This window comes from Globicephala melas, chromosome 2 (assembly GCF_963455315.2).
Source record: "Globicephala melas chromosome 2, mGloMel1.2, whole genome shotgun sequence".
NCBI lineage: Eukaryota > Metazoa > Chordata > Mammalia > Artiodactyla > Delphinidae > Globicephala > Globicephala melas.
The window spans coordinates 37,953,752-37,971,085 of record NC_083315.2 but is presented as its reverse complement, the minus strand read 5'-3'; the positions used below and the strand labels follow the sequence as shown (position 1 = coordinate 37,971,085).

General features: G+C 46.6%; 1 protein-coding gene across 1 annotated transcript in view; it reads left to right on the top strand.

Moving 5' to 3' along the window:
* The window catches only part of ABHD2 (abhydrolase domain containing 2, acylglycerol lipase), a 110,150-nt gene that overhangs the window by 86,742 nt on the left and 6,074 nt on the right, over positions 1-17,334 (top strand). The window contains exons 6-9 of the mRNA XM_030878657.2: positions 8,399-8,491; positions 11,043-11,153; positions 13,689-13,758; positions 15,247-15,331. Of these exons, the coding sequence (XP_030734517.1) occupies positions 8,399-8,491; positions 11,043-11,153; positions 13,689-13,758; positions 15,247-15,331 (359 nt within the window). The remainder of the gene's footprint in view (positions 1-8,398; positions 8,492-11,042; positions 11,154-13,688; positions 13,759-15,246; positions 15,332-17,334) is intronic.

The window sequence follows — 17,334 nt, the reverse complement described above, 5'->3', positions numbered from 1 at the left end:
AGGTGCTGAACATTTTGCAGGCGTGGTCTACACCACTTCTCTTTGAGACCTCAAAGATCTTGATACTCATAATCACTGTCACATCAGCCTCCTGCAAAGAGGAGAGAAACAGGCAACTTTATCCTCTAGAGCACAGAGAACTAATGCTAAGGCTAAGATCCTGTGGCCCTACACACAGGAACTGGCAGCAGGTCAAGGAGACACCATCGCCTATGTGCACCCCCAACATTTTAATGAGTTCAGGTCCCCCCAACAGTTTAATGAGATCTACTTGCTAAATGACAGTGGCTTACTTTAAACCAGCATAACCTTTTTTTTCCTGCCAAGGCTTGAGGGCAATGAGCCTTTTCAGCACTGGGATGATGGCAGCCATGCTTCCTATATGCCAAGGTGGAGCGGGGAGGGCTCGTCTGCCTCTGCAGGGGCCACACAGGAGTTCATGCTTCCGGTAAATTCCTCCTTGTTGAGTCTACACAACCGCTTGTCAGTGATCCATCCCCTCCCTCTGGCTTCTTGTCCCTATAGCGCACCTCCCCACTAGCCAGAGCCAGTTCTAGGCTCAGAAGCCAGCGCCTGCTTGCTGTAGTTAGAGCAGACTAGCTGCTGCTAAACTAGCTCACCTTTGATGAGGTGCTGAACCAGTGAAGGAGGGAAACAGATGTGCCAAAACTACATGATATCCAGCTGACTTAACATGTTGCCTCAGGATAAAGAGCAGCCAACTAACTAGCCCTGGAAATGTGTGTGGTCAGACTCAGCCTAACTCTCTGGTTTAATTAATCGTTTGAAGCTGTCATGAAGACCTTCATTATAAATGCATCCAGTGAATAGCAAACAGACAGAAATGCAAGAGGGAGAAGTAGTGATGCCTAAAGATTACCCGTGATTAATTCATTCATTGATTCTTTGATTCATTCAGCAAGACACCCTTCTAGGTAATAGGACACAACTGTGAACAAGGCCAACAAATTCCCCACCCTCGTGGAGCTTAAAGAAAAGGGAAGGGAAGGTCTTGTAGTCTCATTTCAGGTAAAATCAAGTCGTCATTGCTGAGGAAGCCCTCAACAATCTTGCACTGAAGAATCCGCCAATAATAATATGAGTAAATACAAGCATTCTGTTGCCGTTTGGGTGTAAGAGATAGTCTGTACCTGCCTAATGGCAATAGAATGATGTTTACACAGCAGCAAACCAACAAATAAATGTCACTAATGGGGACACGCTAGGCATATGGGTGCCAAGGAAGTCTTCAGTCAAGTGGGGAGTCAGTGGGGAGGGATTTTTGGAAGGAGGTGAGGTGGGGCCAGAGGCCCCTTACAGGGCAGTGGAGGAACCATCAGATCTCCCTAAATGCAGTATGTTTCTGGCTAAGTGAGTGCATGAGCACCACTAACTCGTAGCCACTTTAACAGCCCAGCATTTTTAGCAGGGCCTTCCTGTCACAAGGAAGAGGCAGGCCCCACTTTTCCTGCCGAATTATGCATATATTCTCTCTTTTGCAAATGGGCAAACTCCAGACTATGGATAAGTTTATGACAAAAGCAAGCATTATCGTTCATAAAGTCCCTCTGTAGAGCTGTAACTTCATCAAACCTGTGTTCATAGTCGAGCTGTAAAATAATTTTAATACTCAGTAATTTTTTTAACAGAGCCCAGCAAAGGAGGAAAATCTGCTGAGTTTAGACAAAACTTCATGGACAGAATTCCAACCTTAAGAAACAGCTTAAGGGCTTCCCTGGTGGCGCAGTGGTTGGGGGTCCGCCTGCTGATGCAGGGGACACAGGTTCGTGCCCTGGTCCGGGGGGATCCCGCATGCCACAGAGCGGCTGGACCCGTGAGCCATGGCCGCTGGGCCTGCGCGTCCGGAGCCTGTGCTCCGCGCGACGGGAGAGGCCACAGCAGTGAGAGGCCCGCGTACCGCAAAAAAAAAAAAAAAAGAGCTTAACTTTGCCACCACTGGGTTATGAAGCTAACCAAATGTTTTGTCCTTGGGGATTTTTGTTTACTTTTCATTGTTAATTTTTGTAATCAGAAAAATGAGGGTGTATGATATGGCGTTTGACCCATTAATCCCATTCCTGTAAAAGTGCATCCTAGGGGCTTCCCTGGTGGCGCAGTGGTTGAGAGTCCGCCTGCCGATGCAGGGGACACGGGTTTGTGCCCCGGTCCGGGAGGATCCCACATGCCGCGGAGCGGCTGGGCCCGTGAGCCATGGCCGCTGAGACTGCGCGTCCGGAGCCTGTGCTCCGCAACGGGAGAGGCCGCAACAGTGAGAGGCCCGCGTACCAAAAAAAAAAAAAAAGTGCATCCTAAGGGAAAATATTCTGATAAGGAAGAAAGGGGGTTGGTGGGTGGCCATCCCTACCCTTGTCTGGCCACAAAGCCCAGCCAGGCAGGTGTGAAGAGTTCTGGGCCCAGTCCCTAGTAGGGTACGGAGAGCTTTTCTTTTGCCTGCAGTCTCAAGCTGAACTAGCTGGAGGTAACGACCTCTCCACAGGTCAGCCCTGCCCCTGAAGGGCAACCAGCTGCCAGCCGGGAACCTTCTGCTGGGTGTCTTGGGCACAGAGGTGCCACCATCTTCCTCCCAGAGGCCACACTGTTCAAGGCTCGTCCTGGTTTTGCCCCACTGCAGTATGACTCTCTTGTAGGGCCAAGTTAGAAATAACCCACGTGTCCAGCAAGAGGGATAGTTGTAAGCTATGATGTACCCATTCAGTAGAAAACAAGGCTGCTTGTATTTTTTTTAATTAAGAAAATATATAAAATGGCAGACTGTGTATATTAAACGTAGGGGGGAAGGTAACTATGCAAAAATATGACTGTAGGGAGAGAAAAATGGAGAGTTGTCGTTTAACTGGGTATAGCGTTTCAGATTTGCAAGATGAAAAAGTTCTGGAGATCTGTTATATAACAGTGTGAATATACTTAAGATTTCTGAACTATGCGCTTAAAAAGGGTTAGGATGGTAAAATTTATGTGTTTTTTACCACAATTAAAAAAAATTTTAATGATTGCATATTGGCAAAGCCTGGAGGGGAACCCCCTCCCTTCGCAAATAAAAATATTGGTTATATTGGTGTGGTAGCATTCTGGGAAAATACTTAATATACTTTAAGGTTTCATAGGCATATTACTTTCAAGCTATTTTTTAATATTGCCTAGGACCGTATTTAAGAAATTCCTCACCAGTCTTAATTTGTGGTGCCCCTTTTTGGAATGTGAGAGTCATGCTTGCCCATCCCAGACGTATAGAACCTGTCTCTCATTCTCATCCTCCATATTTTCTCAAAGACCACAGGAAAGCTGTCTGGTGTTCTCACAGTCTCCCAGCACTCTGAGATGAAATTTATATGTGCTAGGAGATTTGAATTTCTTTGGGTGTTAGATGCATTCTTCTCCCAGTTCATTCTCTTCCAACTTTAATTCCTTTTAATGGATGCCTTGTCCACTCATTTTGCAAAGCATGAGTTGGAAAAGTTGAGCTTTCTCTGAGCAGTACCCCAGGAGCATAAAGCAGTTGTCTCAGCTCTTCCTTGCCTAATTGATTGTTCTGAACATAATTACAGACCCCTGTTTTGTTGGGACCCTTTTCTAAGTGATTTAAAAATCCATCTCCTGGGACTTCCCTGGCTGTCCAGTGGTTAGGACTCCACGCGTCCATTGCAGAGGGCTCAGGTTCGATCCCTGGTCTCAGGGAACTAAGATCCCGCAAGCCGTGCATCACGGCCAAAAAAAAAAGAAAAGAAAATATCCATCTCCTTTCACAGCACCTTTTAAAATTCTTTTAACCCTGCAGAGAGAAATCTCTCACCAGCAGATGGCTGGGAAACCAGTACAGGTAATATCTTATTAATGTTACATTGATTAGAAATAACAGCATTTTAAAGAACTTTGTTGGTTTTCATAATAGATAGGTAGATGGATGGATAAAGTTCTTTAAAAATCCATACATGTCATTCTGGAATAAGACTCCCAGTGAAACCTTACTAGTGTTTTGGGGTACTGTCTTTTCTCATTTGCCATCTCAATGACAGAATCATTTTTGAGGGCTTTGCAACTCTCAGGGGGCATCATCCCTTTTGGAGTCATCTCGTTCTTTCTGAAGTCTATGAAACCTGCCTTCCTTCCAACAAGAGTTCACTTTGGATTATACAAAGGCTTTCCTCCCTGTAATTATGACCTAGCTGCATTCTCCCAGGTTCCACACATCTCTGCTGTGTCCTCAGCCAGTTTCTCCTGGTGGGCCAGCATCTAGCTCAGCCTGGGAGCAGTTTCTGCCATCCCTTCTCTCTTCTGGAGAACATAGCTATTTAGAGGCAAGTCAAGAACTTGGATATTCTGCTGTGTGGCGAAGTAAGGGATTCTTTCAGTGTCTAGAGAGCTGAAGTCCCCTGGTTTTGGTGCCCATTTAGCATCAAAAAATGAAAATTCATTTCTTCCATCTGACGTGGCAGATCTCACCCAAACATTCCCCACATGTTTTTCCACCTTGGTCTCTGTTTTCTTGTCATATAGCACTTTTCTGCTTCTCCTTGTCTACCTTATTTTAAATAGCTACACAGTGTCCATCGCAGGGTTCCTTCCAATCCTGCTCTCATCTCAGCAAGTCTCACCGATACCTCTCATATCTTATGACTCTGCCGAGTTGAGTTCACCTGTGCGTGCTCTTTCCATTGGCATACCGGTATCTGAGGCTATAAATGTCATCTCTCCCTCCCCGTTCTTTGCCGTTTGTTCTCATGACACCACTATGCTTATCACCCTGTCATACTTGAAGTCTGTCCGCCATGGTACCCTATGTTATAGTCTCATCTGAGTGTTCTTCCCCTACCACCACCACCATTCTCTTTAAACCTTCTTGACTGAATCATCTGGTTTCCAGGCAGACATTCTCTTCATCCTCATGAGATGCATGCCCAGGAGCCTGCCCATCCCTCAGGTCTCTTCAGCCGAGGCCAGAATTCAGACCCATTCTTAACACCACCGGTTGGCCGGCTCCCCACTCACAACATCCACCACTGTCTGCAGAAGTCCATCCACCATTAACAGAAGCAATAAAAGCAACACCAAGGCCCCCAGGGTGGCCTCTGTCAGGCCTGTGATAGAACTGTCTACCTACCTCAGCCACAGAGCAATCTGGGTGTGAAAACTGCTTCTCTAGTTCAACCTCCTGATTTGACAGATAAGGAAACTGAGGCTTGGAGAGGTGAAGTGGCTTCTGCAGAGTTTGGTGAACTACCCAGTGGGGTCAGATGGGCCCTAGTTCAAGTCTCTGCTCTAACTCTTGCCAGCCAGGTGGCCTGGACATCTTGTTAGACCTTCATCCCATCACCAGCCCCAAGCCCTGGGCTCGTTTGCCCCTCTAGCCTGGTTCTGCCTCCTGCTTCCTCTCACTGCAAAAACATGACAGATAAATTGGAGTTTGGCTTCAGTGGGAGCTGCATGAGTGAGGTTCTTGACGGGCCATGTATATTAACGGTTCCAGACCACCTGCTGGTCTTTTGCCATCCCTGAAAATGGTTGTTGAGGCTCAGGGTTAACAGTTAAAACTGACTTTGATCTTTGGCTGTCCTCAGCAGGGTAAATAATTTTCAGTAGCTCATAATCCAAAAGATTTTCTATTTTCTATCTTTCTTTTCCTCCTCCTTCTTCTTCATTGTTATGGAACATTTTAGACACATACAAAATAAAAGCAATAGGATATTGAACCCCCGTGTACCCACCACCAGCTTCAACCATGCTTAACTCTTGGCCACTCTTGTTTCCTCTGCACCTCATCCACGTACCACTCCCCCGTAAACTGGATTATTTTCAAGCAAATCCCAGACATTATGTCATATCACTTGTAAATATTTCACTAAGTAGCACTAAAAAACTCTAAGGACTTTTTCTTAAACATAATCACAATACCATTATCACACCGAAAAATTAATAATTCCTAATATCATCCCGTTTCTAGTCAGTGTTCAGATTTCCTTGATTGTCTCATGGAAGTTTTTTTAACAGTCAGTTTGTTTGAATTGGGATCCCCATAATGTCCACACATTGCATTTATTGATTTGTCTCTTCAGTTGCTTTTAGTCTGTAGGATCCCCCTCTCTTTTATTTCTTTTCAGTTTGTTGGTGGTGGTGGTATTGAAGAAACCAGGTCACTTTTTGGATATATGAAATGAATGTTTTTATAATATGTTGGTCTTGATTATGTTTTCTTAAAACTAATATAAAATTAAGTTTCAATCCCTTAATTTTATATTCAGAGGTAGTGAAAGACATCCCTTAAATATACTGTGTGGTAAACCGAAGATATGAGGAATCAATGTTGGCCAGTGTTGACTGGGTAAAACATTGGTCCCAGCAACCTTATCCCAGTCCCTTGAGGCCCGGGGCCCCCGTGTATTCCCAGAGCCTTTCAGTGAGTGGCACCGCTGGGGTGATTCAATCAAGGAATCTGCAGCGCTGGAGCATCTTCTCATAGCTTAAATTTATGGTCAGTGCCCCCTTCCTTCCCAACCTCCGCAGTTCCTCTAATATGAAGGAGATACTAACAAAAGCAGTTAGAAGGTCAGCAAAGGGAGAAAAGGATGAGGGCAAGAGAAAGCTGGGATTTTGAGACCATAGGCTTTCTGAAGAAGGGACAGCTTGGGTCCAAGGTCAGAGGAGGGAGACCCGCCCTGGCAGCAGGCTGTGGGTCACAGATTGGGTGACCCCCCTCCTCCCTCAGACCAAGAGGCAAGTGTCCACAGTCCTGCCTTAGCTGGGGCCCTGCCCATGGTGATCCGGCCCGTCCTTTCTGCTCCTACAGTGTTCAGGGAGCCCCCCACAAAAAACCCGTGCATTTATAGAATGACCTTTTGACCTTTGAAGGCAGTGTTAGTCTTCACTGTGAGCTTTAGCCCATGTTTTATGAGCACATCATAGGCCGTTAAATCCACAAACCCTTTCACTTTTAACTTCCCGCCAGTTCTGATTTTTTAACCGCGATGTTACGGGAAATGTTTGTTATTCCAAAATTGAAGTGTGGCAGTTTTGGGGAAATTACTTTTGTAACTCCCTGGATTTTTTTTTAAAAATACCTATGTACCACCCTCTCTCAAGAGTCCCCTCTCTGGCCATCTGGGAGATGAGGCCAATGGAATCTGTATGGGAATAGTGACACCCAGACTCATTCCCAGGGTGGAATCAGGCCTCAAGACTCAGAAATCTGCAAAATGAAGGTTAGCGTGGCCTCCGTGGCAGCTGTGTCTGGGTTCACACCCCCCGAGGGAAGAAAGCACGAAGTGGGGAGGGCTGAGCGGCAGCCTGGGAATGACAACATCGGTGTTTGTTCACCTGACACGTGGGTGAGGAAATCTGGCCGCAGAGGCGAGTAGAGGAGGGACAAGGTGATGGTGGCGGAACACACGTGCTGGAGCCAGGCAGGGCTGGCTTAGACTCAGCCATACCTGACCGTTCCAGTGTGACCCAGGGCAGGTCGCTTGACGTCTCTGAGCCCGTGGTCTCCTGATCTGGAAGCAGGGGTGTTGCCTGCCTGGTGACCCCACATGTCGGTAGGCCTTGCCGTGCCAATCACACAATAGCTCTAGAGGAAAAAAGACTCAGGACCAGTCCCAGCAGCTGGGCCTAGAAGGGGTTGATGGCCTCGCTACTTCTTCCGTTCCTTGCCCCTTGAATATGCTAAGGCTAATCAAAAGAAAGCTCAAAGTATATGATTTTCCTTTGCCTCACAAATGGCAACAAGTGTTGTTTTTTTTTTCCCTTCCCATTTTTTAAACCGTTATTGAATGATTGTTTAAATTCTATAGTGCTTTACCGTTTTTAAAAGTTTCACACACGATTTCATACACTCCCATAATAACCCTTCCCCCCACAGCCCCTCCCCCCTTCCCTCTCCCCACTGATAGCCACTAGTTTATTCTGAGTCTGCTTCTTTTGTGTTTTATCCACTAGTTTGTTGTATTTTTTAGATTCCACGTATAAGTGTTTTCAGGTTTTTCCATGCACTTATTTTCTCCACACACCCCCTCCCTTTACACACTCCTGTTATTAAGCCAGAAAAACATGCTTGCAGGGTAGGAAGCCGAGTAGCGAACGTGTTCAAATGACAATTGAATAGGTCCTGTGACGAAGAGAAGACCAAGGTGATGGAAGGAGGGGGTCAGGAGTGTCAGCAACAAAGCCTGTGGCCCCAGAGAGCTTTCTGGCTGGGGCCTCATGTTCAGCAGCGTTCAGCTGTTCTGGTGTCTCTACAGATAGTTTGAGGACCACGCATCAAAGCCCACGTTCCAGCGTAGGGAGCCGGTGCTCTCCAGCGGCAAGAGCTCCGCCTCCTGCCCTCGCCAGCCCCATCCTCTCCTCTCCAGGACACAGTCCCTCTCACTGTCACTTGTGGTTCTTCCAGGGCCCAGGAAACCTTCATGCAGTGGGATCAGTGCCGGCGCTTCTACAACTTCCTCATGGCCGACAACATGAAGAAAATTATCCTCTCGCACAGGTGTGTTGCCTTCCCTATCCCTTGAGAGACAGTTCCTTTCTGAGCTTATTTCACTAAAAGCCAAAATTCCTCTTTCTCCAGGAAAAAAAAAAAAAAAGGCAGAGGTGGTACACATTGTCTGCTGACTGTTTTGTGACTTGGTTAGAAACAAACTTGTCCCAAGCTACCAAATTCACCAAATCGCTTTCTGCTTCCATAATTTTCAAAAAGTCCAAGAAGAAAGAGAAACCGTTTCCACACCATTCTTTCCCAAATGCGGGCAATCCTGAGGGTGGCTTGTCACTGTTGGGGAGCTTTTCTCCTTAGGATGCTTTTGTGCTTGGGGATCCAGAATCGTTCTCTGCTGGCTCTTGGGGTTGTGACCAAGCAGCAGCATGACAGGAGTCTGGCTGCTGATGCCAAGCATGGTGTCCACACTCTCCATGCTCTGCCTGCCTGTCTCCTGCTCAGAATCCTTTGGTGGGTTAGCCCCTGACAAGTGCTTAGAGCAGCACCTGGTCTTCAGTAGCGCTCAAGAAATATTAGTGATGATTTCATCGTTGTGATTATTGTTAGCGATGTTGGCTCTCCCTCCTCCCCCATGCCTCCCTCCCTCTCCAGCTGGACCAGGCCGCTCAGAGGCCCACGTGCCCTCTGGCCTCTCCCACACCACTTATGCCCTTGTTGAGGACCCCCTTCCCCTCATCTCTGCTTGTCCAAACCCAGCCCATCCTTTTAGGTCCGTCTCGGGTATCTGCCTCTGTGAAGCTAGCTCCTCCCCTGACAAGTCGTTTTTCTGCTGCCTCCGCAGTGTGAGTCCCGCATCATGAACTAAACTGGAAAGCACTGGAGGGCTCGGGCGTGTTTTGATTCCCCCAGAGCCTGGTACATATTGGGCACTCAAAAAGTACAATTTTAGGGGGGTTTTGATGCCATCCTAGGAAAAGCAACCTGACTGAATGATCAGTTTCTTATCCTATTTTTTTTCAGTGATTAAAATAAAATGTACTGCCCACCTGGCCAGCCAAGCACCCTAGATTGGGCTTCCTGTAGGTGGGGTTCACATGGCGCCTGGGCAAGGCTGGCGCTTGCAGGCCCCTCAGGCTGTCAGGCACATCCCCAGGCCCTGGTGTTGGGTGAGTGGAGGGCACAGGGAGACTTATGTCCCCCGGGCTGGCTGACTTTCTGCTCAGATCATGGTGTGTGAGCATCAGTTGTGTGCTGGGCCCTGATTCGGGTATGGCTCAGCTGAGGTTTGGATGGATCCAGGGATTTGCTGAGGTTCCAGCAGGGGTGAAACCAGGCCATCAGACACCAATTCCAAGTCCTCTGTCTGTCTTCCCATACCTCTGCAATGGAAAGTGAACTCCTTCCTCCCAGGGAACATTTGTTTTGCTACAGGGCCCAGTCTTGCCATTAATAAATTAGTCCAAAGGGTCCATCTTGTAATTCTTAACAAACTGGCAGAGTCCTCTGGATGTGCTCTCAGGGTATTTACATTTTTAAAATTTACCACAGAAAGCCAAACACCTAGAAATTTTAGGGATACTTTATTATAATTTTTTTTCTCTATCAGCATTGTCTTTTCTTTTTTAAAATTTTGTTCTAGTTTTATTGGGACACACTTTAAATTGTGAATTCTATCCTTTAAGTATATAATCTTCCTAATACTCTTTTGAAAAAAAAAATTTTTAAGAAATCTGTTCCTCTTCTTTGGAAGAGGTTGTGAATGGATACCAGAGCATTTAGTTTCCGTAATGAATTTTTCCCACTGTAGGGCCAAACCTCAAAGCAAACTCAGTCTTCCTTCAGCTGTGTGAGTGAGAGCCCTTGCTGGGAATGGACGTCTAAATGTGCACATTTTGATCTCTGCCTTTGTTGTCATCCTCTCCAGAAGGATCATTTTCTTACTGGAAATAATTACTCTTCTGAGTATACGTTAGCTTTTTAGCAAACATATTGGAGGGCTGTTGATTTGTCCAAATGCTGAATGGGTTAACCGTTATCTTCCTTGTTAAGTGACACAAAGGGCTCATAAAGAGAAAGGGGTTCTGCTAAAGGGGGCGGTGTCAACACCAGTGTAAAGATGGGGCCTCCACAACTTTAGACTAAGGCCCCCCACTGTTTGGCTGACAGCCCACCACAGGCCACAGAGCCCATCCTGAGACCGCTCTGCAGGGCCAGTTTTGTAATAGTCACCTAGGCTCAAACACAATCTTCAGTTTGTCTAGCTGCCCCTTAGACAGCGGCAAGGAAAATAAGGTCTTGCTGTTGATCCTTCTTCGGTTATTCAAAAGCCAACTGTGCAAGGGTGTCCTCTGGGACATTCTGAAGCCTGAAGGGATTTATTTCTAAGTTACGCGCAGACGCTATGTCGGAGACCCTCTCCTGGCTTGCCTCTGGGCAAGAAAGTAGGCTCGGCTGTGGTTGTTTATCATGTGCTTTAAAAAAAAATTTTTTTCAGCTTTACTGAGGTATGATTGACAAAATTGTAAGGTATTTCATTGTACAGTGTGATGATTTGGTTTATCATCTGCTTTTCATTCTCTGTTTGCTTCTTGTCTCATTGTAGGCAAGCTCTTTTTGGAGACCATGTTAAGAAACCTCAGAGCCTGGAGGACACAGACTTGAGCCGCCTCTACACAGCCACATCCCTGATGCAGATCGACGACAATGTGATGAGGTGTGCCCATGCTCTGGGGCAGGGTGCTAGGCGGGAGGTAGCAGGCCGTTGCTGCCCAGCGCTAGGGGTTTCCTCTGCCCACTTTAGTGTTAAGGGTTTTGGTTGTTTTTTTTTTTTTAATGTCTACTGTTTAAAAACTGAAGATTTCACAGAGAAATCCAAATTTCTAATGTCTCTTAAAAAAATAGGAAGAGGACTTCCCTGGCAGTCCAGTGGTTAGGACTCAGCACTTCAAATGCAGGGGGTGCGGGTTAGATCCCTGGTCGGGAAACTAGAATCCCACATGCCACATGGCATGGCATGGCCAAAAAATGTAAAAAAAAAAAAAAAAAAAATAGGAAGAGGCTCTGACCACTCGTTCTACATTCCTGCATGGCCAACTGAGCTTGAACTGGGGAGCTGGGGTATGCGTGCCCTAGTTGTCCACAGTCCTCAACACCGGTCAGGGATCAGATGTCACATAAACTGCATGTGGCATTGGAGTAAAAGGAGAAGGAAAATATTTCTTGTACCTGCCTATGTCTCTATCAAAAGTAGAAAAACCAAAAATAGACCGAGAGAGCTGTGTGTTACAAGAAAAATGGACAGAGCCTCTTCCTTTAGGGGCGTAAAGACTCTCCTCTGAGTGTAATATGCAAAGCCCGCCCACTTCACTCGGTTGCCCTTTCCCTGCCGCCCCTCCAGGCCTCTCCAGGCACCTGAGGTCACCACACTGACAGTGTCCTCTTTCCTGGCACCGGTAGTTTCTGACTGAGGTTAGCATTAGCTGGAAGAGGTAAAGTTAATCTCTGACCTCATCGTTCTCTTGAAAAAGTCATCCTTTTTATTTAGAGATCACTTGATACCTTCAGGTGTGGCCTAAAGCAAGCTAGTGTTCATCCAATAGATAGGCACATATTGACCTAAGAGTATGAGATCTGTATTTACCTTCCTTATGGGATTTTAGTAGCCTTCTTACACCAGTTAACTTTGAAATATGCCCATGAACAGTTACTCAAAGGAAATGGAAATTGGGAAATTGCTGGCACGTTCAGAAGGTGAGAATGAATTATACCCAGCCTCACTTACGATGGGGTGTGCAACTTTACTGTGGTGCAGACACTACACTAATGAGAAAAAGAAAACAAAGTTACTTAAATTTCATTCATCTTCTAAATCTTTTTAAGCCCAAAAGAGAGTGTTCTTCAACTCTTCCTAAAACTCTTCCTTTTTTTTTTTTGCGTTATGCGGGCCTCTCACTGTTGTGGCCTCTCCCGTTGCGGAGCACAGGCTCCGGACGCGCAGGCTCAGCGGCCATGGCTCACGGGCCCAGCCGCTCCGCGGCATGTGGGATCTTCCCAGACCGGGGCACGAACCCGCGTTCTCTGCATCGGCAGGCGGACCCTCAACCACTGCGCCACCAGGGAAGCCCTCTTCCTTTTTTAATAGTGCTAGATAGTAGCAGTTTTCATGATCATAACCAGTTTGGGCAGCCTCCTCATCAACCCGCCACCAGTAATACTGGAGGACGAGAGTGCCTTCCTGGCCCACTGAGACCTCAGAGGGGCTGATTTCACGGAGACAAATGTCCTAGAGATGATTTCTGCACTCGGCCTCCTCCCTGTCAAGTTTGGCCCAAATAGTCCAACCTGAGGGTCCTTCGCCGGCAGAGATGTCTAAGGAGCCTGGGAGTGCAAGAGATCTACAGCTACAGGGGAGCCGAGATACCCTGAAGACCCCAGTCAGGACAAAAAACTCCTACTATTCACAAACCAGAGGCCTTAATCTGTGTCAGAATGAAATGAGGTTTCCAGAGATCCTCTGACCTGGGGTTGACTCTGTCTCCTGGTGTCAGAGCTCCAGGCTGAATCGTGCCGGCCTCTCAGAGCACAGGGCAGGGCAAAGCTGCAGGACCTGCCTGCTGAAGCACCGAAGGGTTTGTCAATGTCAGTGTGTCTCTGACTACTGCTCCATGGAGGACAGAGTCGGTAACTTTGAATCCCTGTCTCATTTCTATTATCCAGTACATATTTCATTCCAGTTCACAGTGGTCCAGATCACTCTGCCCGGAAGAATTCTGTTGAAAACAAAGTTCTAGTAAATGTCTTCGAATTGCAGTTTCTTAGTGTCTACAGTGACATCTGGTTTTATGCTGCCTCAAAAAGATGTAACATCCGCTAATAATTACTACAGATAACACTTACTGAGTAATTACTCTGGGCCAGTCACTGTGCTAATAAAATGTCACTTTAATGTCATAAATCTCACAGTGCCGTTAAAGAAGCTCCTGTCGCTAGCTCCATTTTACAGAAGAGAAGCTCAGAGAGGTTAAACCCTTTGCCTAAGGTCCATAGTCAGTAAGTGACAGAGCCAGGATTTGAAGCCAGATGCCAAAGCTGGGTGCTCTTAACCCCTAACTCTGGTGCCTATGTATATTCTACTGATATGATGAGCTAGTGTGGGAACTGGCACAGTAATAAAATCAATTCAGCATTCTAATCTTATTTCAAGTGTTGTTTTGTCTTTTTCCTTTGTGTGTGTGTGTGTGTGTCCCAGGAAGTTTCATGGCTATAACTCCCTGAAGGAATATTACGAGGAAGAAAGCTGCATGAGGTACCTGCACAGGGTGAGTGACCACGTCAACTCAGGAAACAGCATCTCAGAATTAGTATCACCCCACCCAGCTCCACCCGTGATATAACAAGCATCCCTCCTAAGCTTCCCTGGTGGAAGCTCACCCAGCATCTGGCTCCAACTGCTCTAGTTGTTGACTTGGGTTTATTATTGAACCAAACTCTGCTCCTCTGTGACCTCCATATAATATCCCAGAGCTGCCCCTTAGTGTGGTGAAAGCCCTTAAAATCGCTACCACACCCATTTTTTTCTTAGTCTTCCTTTGACTGTATAATCCTGCCTGGTTCCTATACCATGGTTCCTCCCAGGGAGTCCATGTAGATTTCTTATAATCCTAGACCCTGTTTTGGTCATCGTGTATTTTGTTGGTATGGTGCCTAGGACTGAACTCAAAATTCCTGCCATGATCTGGCAAGCACAGAGTGAAATAGATGCATTTCTGTATCAGAATGATAGAGGAGCATGTGTTTTGTCGAAGTAGACTGGTTTATATTAATGCAGGTGTGAGCAGCTACAATAAACTTTGTATTAAATTAAGCTTGTGGCCAATCATAACCCCCATGTTTTTTACCTGAACCACCACCAAATCAGTCTCTCCCCTTCTGTCTTTGAACAATAGCCCTTTCTACTCAAACACAGGACTTCCCATTTATCCCTATCAATGTCCACCTGTTGTTTGGTCCACCACTCCCCCAGCTTAAGCATACCATTGTGAATGGCAGTTCTGCCTTCGTGTCATATCGGCCACCCCTCCTACTTTAGCGTCATCATCCAGGCTTTTCATGTTTTCATTTAAGCCATTACAGAAACGTGAAGCTGTCCAGAGCCAGTGTCAGAGGCCTCCGGGTGAGGCAACCAGTCATTATGTTCCTGGGCATGGCTGTTCAGTAATGTCTGAGCACCCCCATCAGCACCACCTCTGCTAAAATGAAAAAGAACGCTTACTGGCTGTTTTGATAAATGGATGTTGAATGCAAAGCTGCCAAGAGCTTCCCGATATCCACCAGCCTGCACCTGTTTTCAACCTTCAGATTCTTCTAGAAAGCCTCCTTTTTCTGGAGTGGAGCACACTCCTTTTTTCCTCCCCACCATATAAATTGAATGAATATGTACATAACTCTGTAAAGTCATTTTTCGGAAAGGTATGGCTAATATGAGACACTGTGCGGACGATCAGAAATATTTTGCCAGTGAGTATTGTAGAGTCTTTACCCGTGCTCCATCAGAGCACGTGGGTCACCTAGGACACCGAGCTTGGCTCCTGCACATGCCTGCCAGGGCTGTGATCACAGCAGCAGTTATCATTCCTGCCACCACCAGGAAATACGAGGTGTCCTGAGTCCACATGTTCAGGAAACTGAGCACTGACCCTCTTCCCTTTGCTTCAAAGACATATCCGGTAGTGTATTTGAGCCTTGGATCAACGGGGTCTAAAAAAAGAGAACTGATCATTTAATTCTGCTTTATTTTCTTGTTTCAGATTTATGTACCTCTCATGTTGGTGAATGCAGCCGATGACCCCTTGGTGCATGAAAGTCTTCTAACCATTCCAAAATCTCTTTCAGGTCAGTGTTTCTTGCTGCTGCTCCCTCAACCGCTCAGCAAATTGCCACAGTATGTCACCTTCATCATGCTGTCATATCCTGGCGATCAGGGTATCTCTTGGCAGTGTTCTTATTTATTCTAGCCTGATAGTTCTGGGGCTGTGATGGAGCCTGGGTAGAGCCTTTTCATGTTCTCTCCTGGTGCAAGAGACAGGATCATCATTTATATCCATAGCCAAGAGGTTCGGGGAGTCCCCTGGTGTTCTGTGAAATTATGGCCTCAGGGATTTGGGTCCATTAAGTCTGAGAGTTTGACTTAAAGAGATATTTAGACTTAAAATTTGACCTGAAAAGCAAAACAAAAAAGCCAGTTTTGCTACCTCTTGTGACAGACAGCCTCCCCATCTGCTTTGAGGATAAAAATATAAGCAACTGAAAAAGCAAAGAAGGTTGTTCATGAGAATGTTATCTTGCCCCAGGCTTGCACGGCCTCACAGCATGCTAGGTAGGAGCTACGGGAGAAACTAGAAAGAGGGTAACGGAAGGAAACACTTGGGTCACAATCTAAAGTTACTTTGCATTGTACCTAATCTCCCTTCCCAGTCCTCTGTAATTGCATTTCCTCTTGTAAATACCATATGTTAACCAGGGGGAAAAGGGGTACTTCTGATTCTCTCATGACCCCAAGTTAAAGAGTAGATAACATAGCAAGCAGATAAAGGACCCACGCCCAGACAGAGCTCCGTTCTCCGCTCAGAGTGAATGCGTGTGTCGCAGGTGCATTATGTGATAAAAAGCTATGTGTCAACCGTCTATCAGACCACAGGCTCCCTACACAAAAGCAGCCACGTGGGCTGCAGTGAGAGGAAGCAGCCATGCTGGTTTCCTTCTGCATATCTAAAGTAACATCCATAGCAGTAATGCTGTCACACAGAAACTTAGAAAATAGCAGCCGAAAGGGAAGAATAAAGGGGGTCAGACAAGAAAAGAGCCCTTGCAGAGCCAGAAATGTGAGTGCCAGGAAGCGCCTCAGAGGCCTGGAGCAGCCAGCAAGGGACCCGTTGTCACTTATCCCCCTGGGAAGAGAGATGCTCCCTGTGGTACCTGACTGTACCTGGCTGCCCATTTTGCACATATCTTCGGTAATGGCTTTACCAGCCCATGCGGGACTAACTTAAACGTGGACTCATAAAGTCAAGCTCCAGGTTAACAATTCTCAAATGGCCGTTTAGCACGTGCCATTGAGAGCTTGGCCGTCTTTTAACGCAGCTTTATGTTTTAGCCTTGAAAAATAAAGTTCTGTAATGAAAAATCATTGACTCCATTGAATTCATCTGGTTCTCTAGTAAATAAGAGTGTTAAGTGTTATGAGTCCCTCCTCAAAGGCTGGTCCCCACCAGTAGCATCGGCATCGCCCAGGAGCTTGTCAGAAACACAGAATCTGGGGACTTCCCTGGTGGCGAAGTGGTTAAGACTCTGCGCTCCCAATGCAGGGGGCCCAGGTTCCATCCCTGGTCGGGGAACTAGATCCTGCACACTGCAACTGAGAGCCTGCATGCCACAACTAAAGATCCCACATGCCGCAACTAAGATCCAGTGCAGCCAAATAAATAAATAAATATCTTTTTAAAAAAGGAAATGCAGGATCTCAGCTCCTTCCCCAGGCCTATTAAAGCTGAATCTGCATTTTAAGGCAGTCTCCCAGGTGATTTGGATACACGAAGTTGGGAGGTACTTGGCTGTACAATCAAGTCAGCTGGGGAGTTTTAGCAACACCAGCACCTGGGTCCTCCCTCTCTCACCTACCACCCCCCAACTCCACCCCACCCCTCCCCTCAAATCAGAATCTCATTGGTCTGGATGCAACATAGGGATCATAAAAAAAACCCAGGTGATTCTAATATGCAGCCAAGTTTGAGAACCACTTAGAGTTTTAAGGATCTCCTAAGGCGGTACCCATTCTGCTCCAAAGCCAAGCTGCTATTCCAAAACTTGCTAGATCCCACCATGTTGCCTGCCCCACC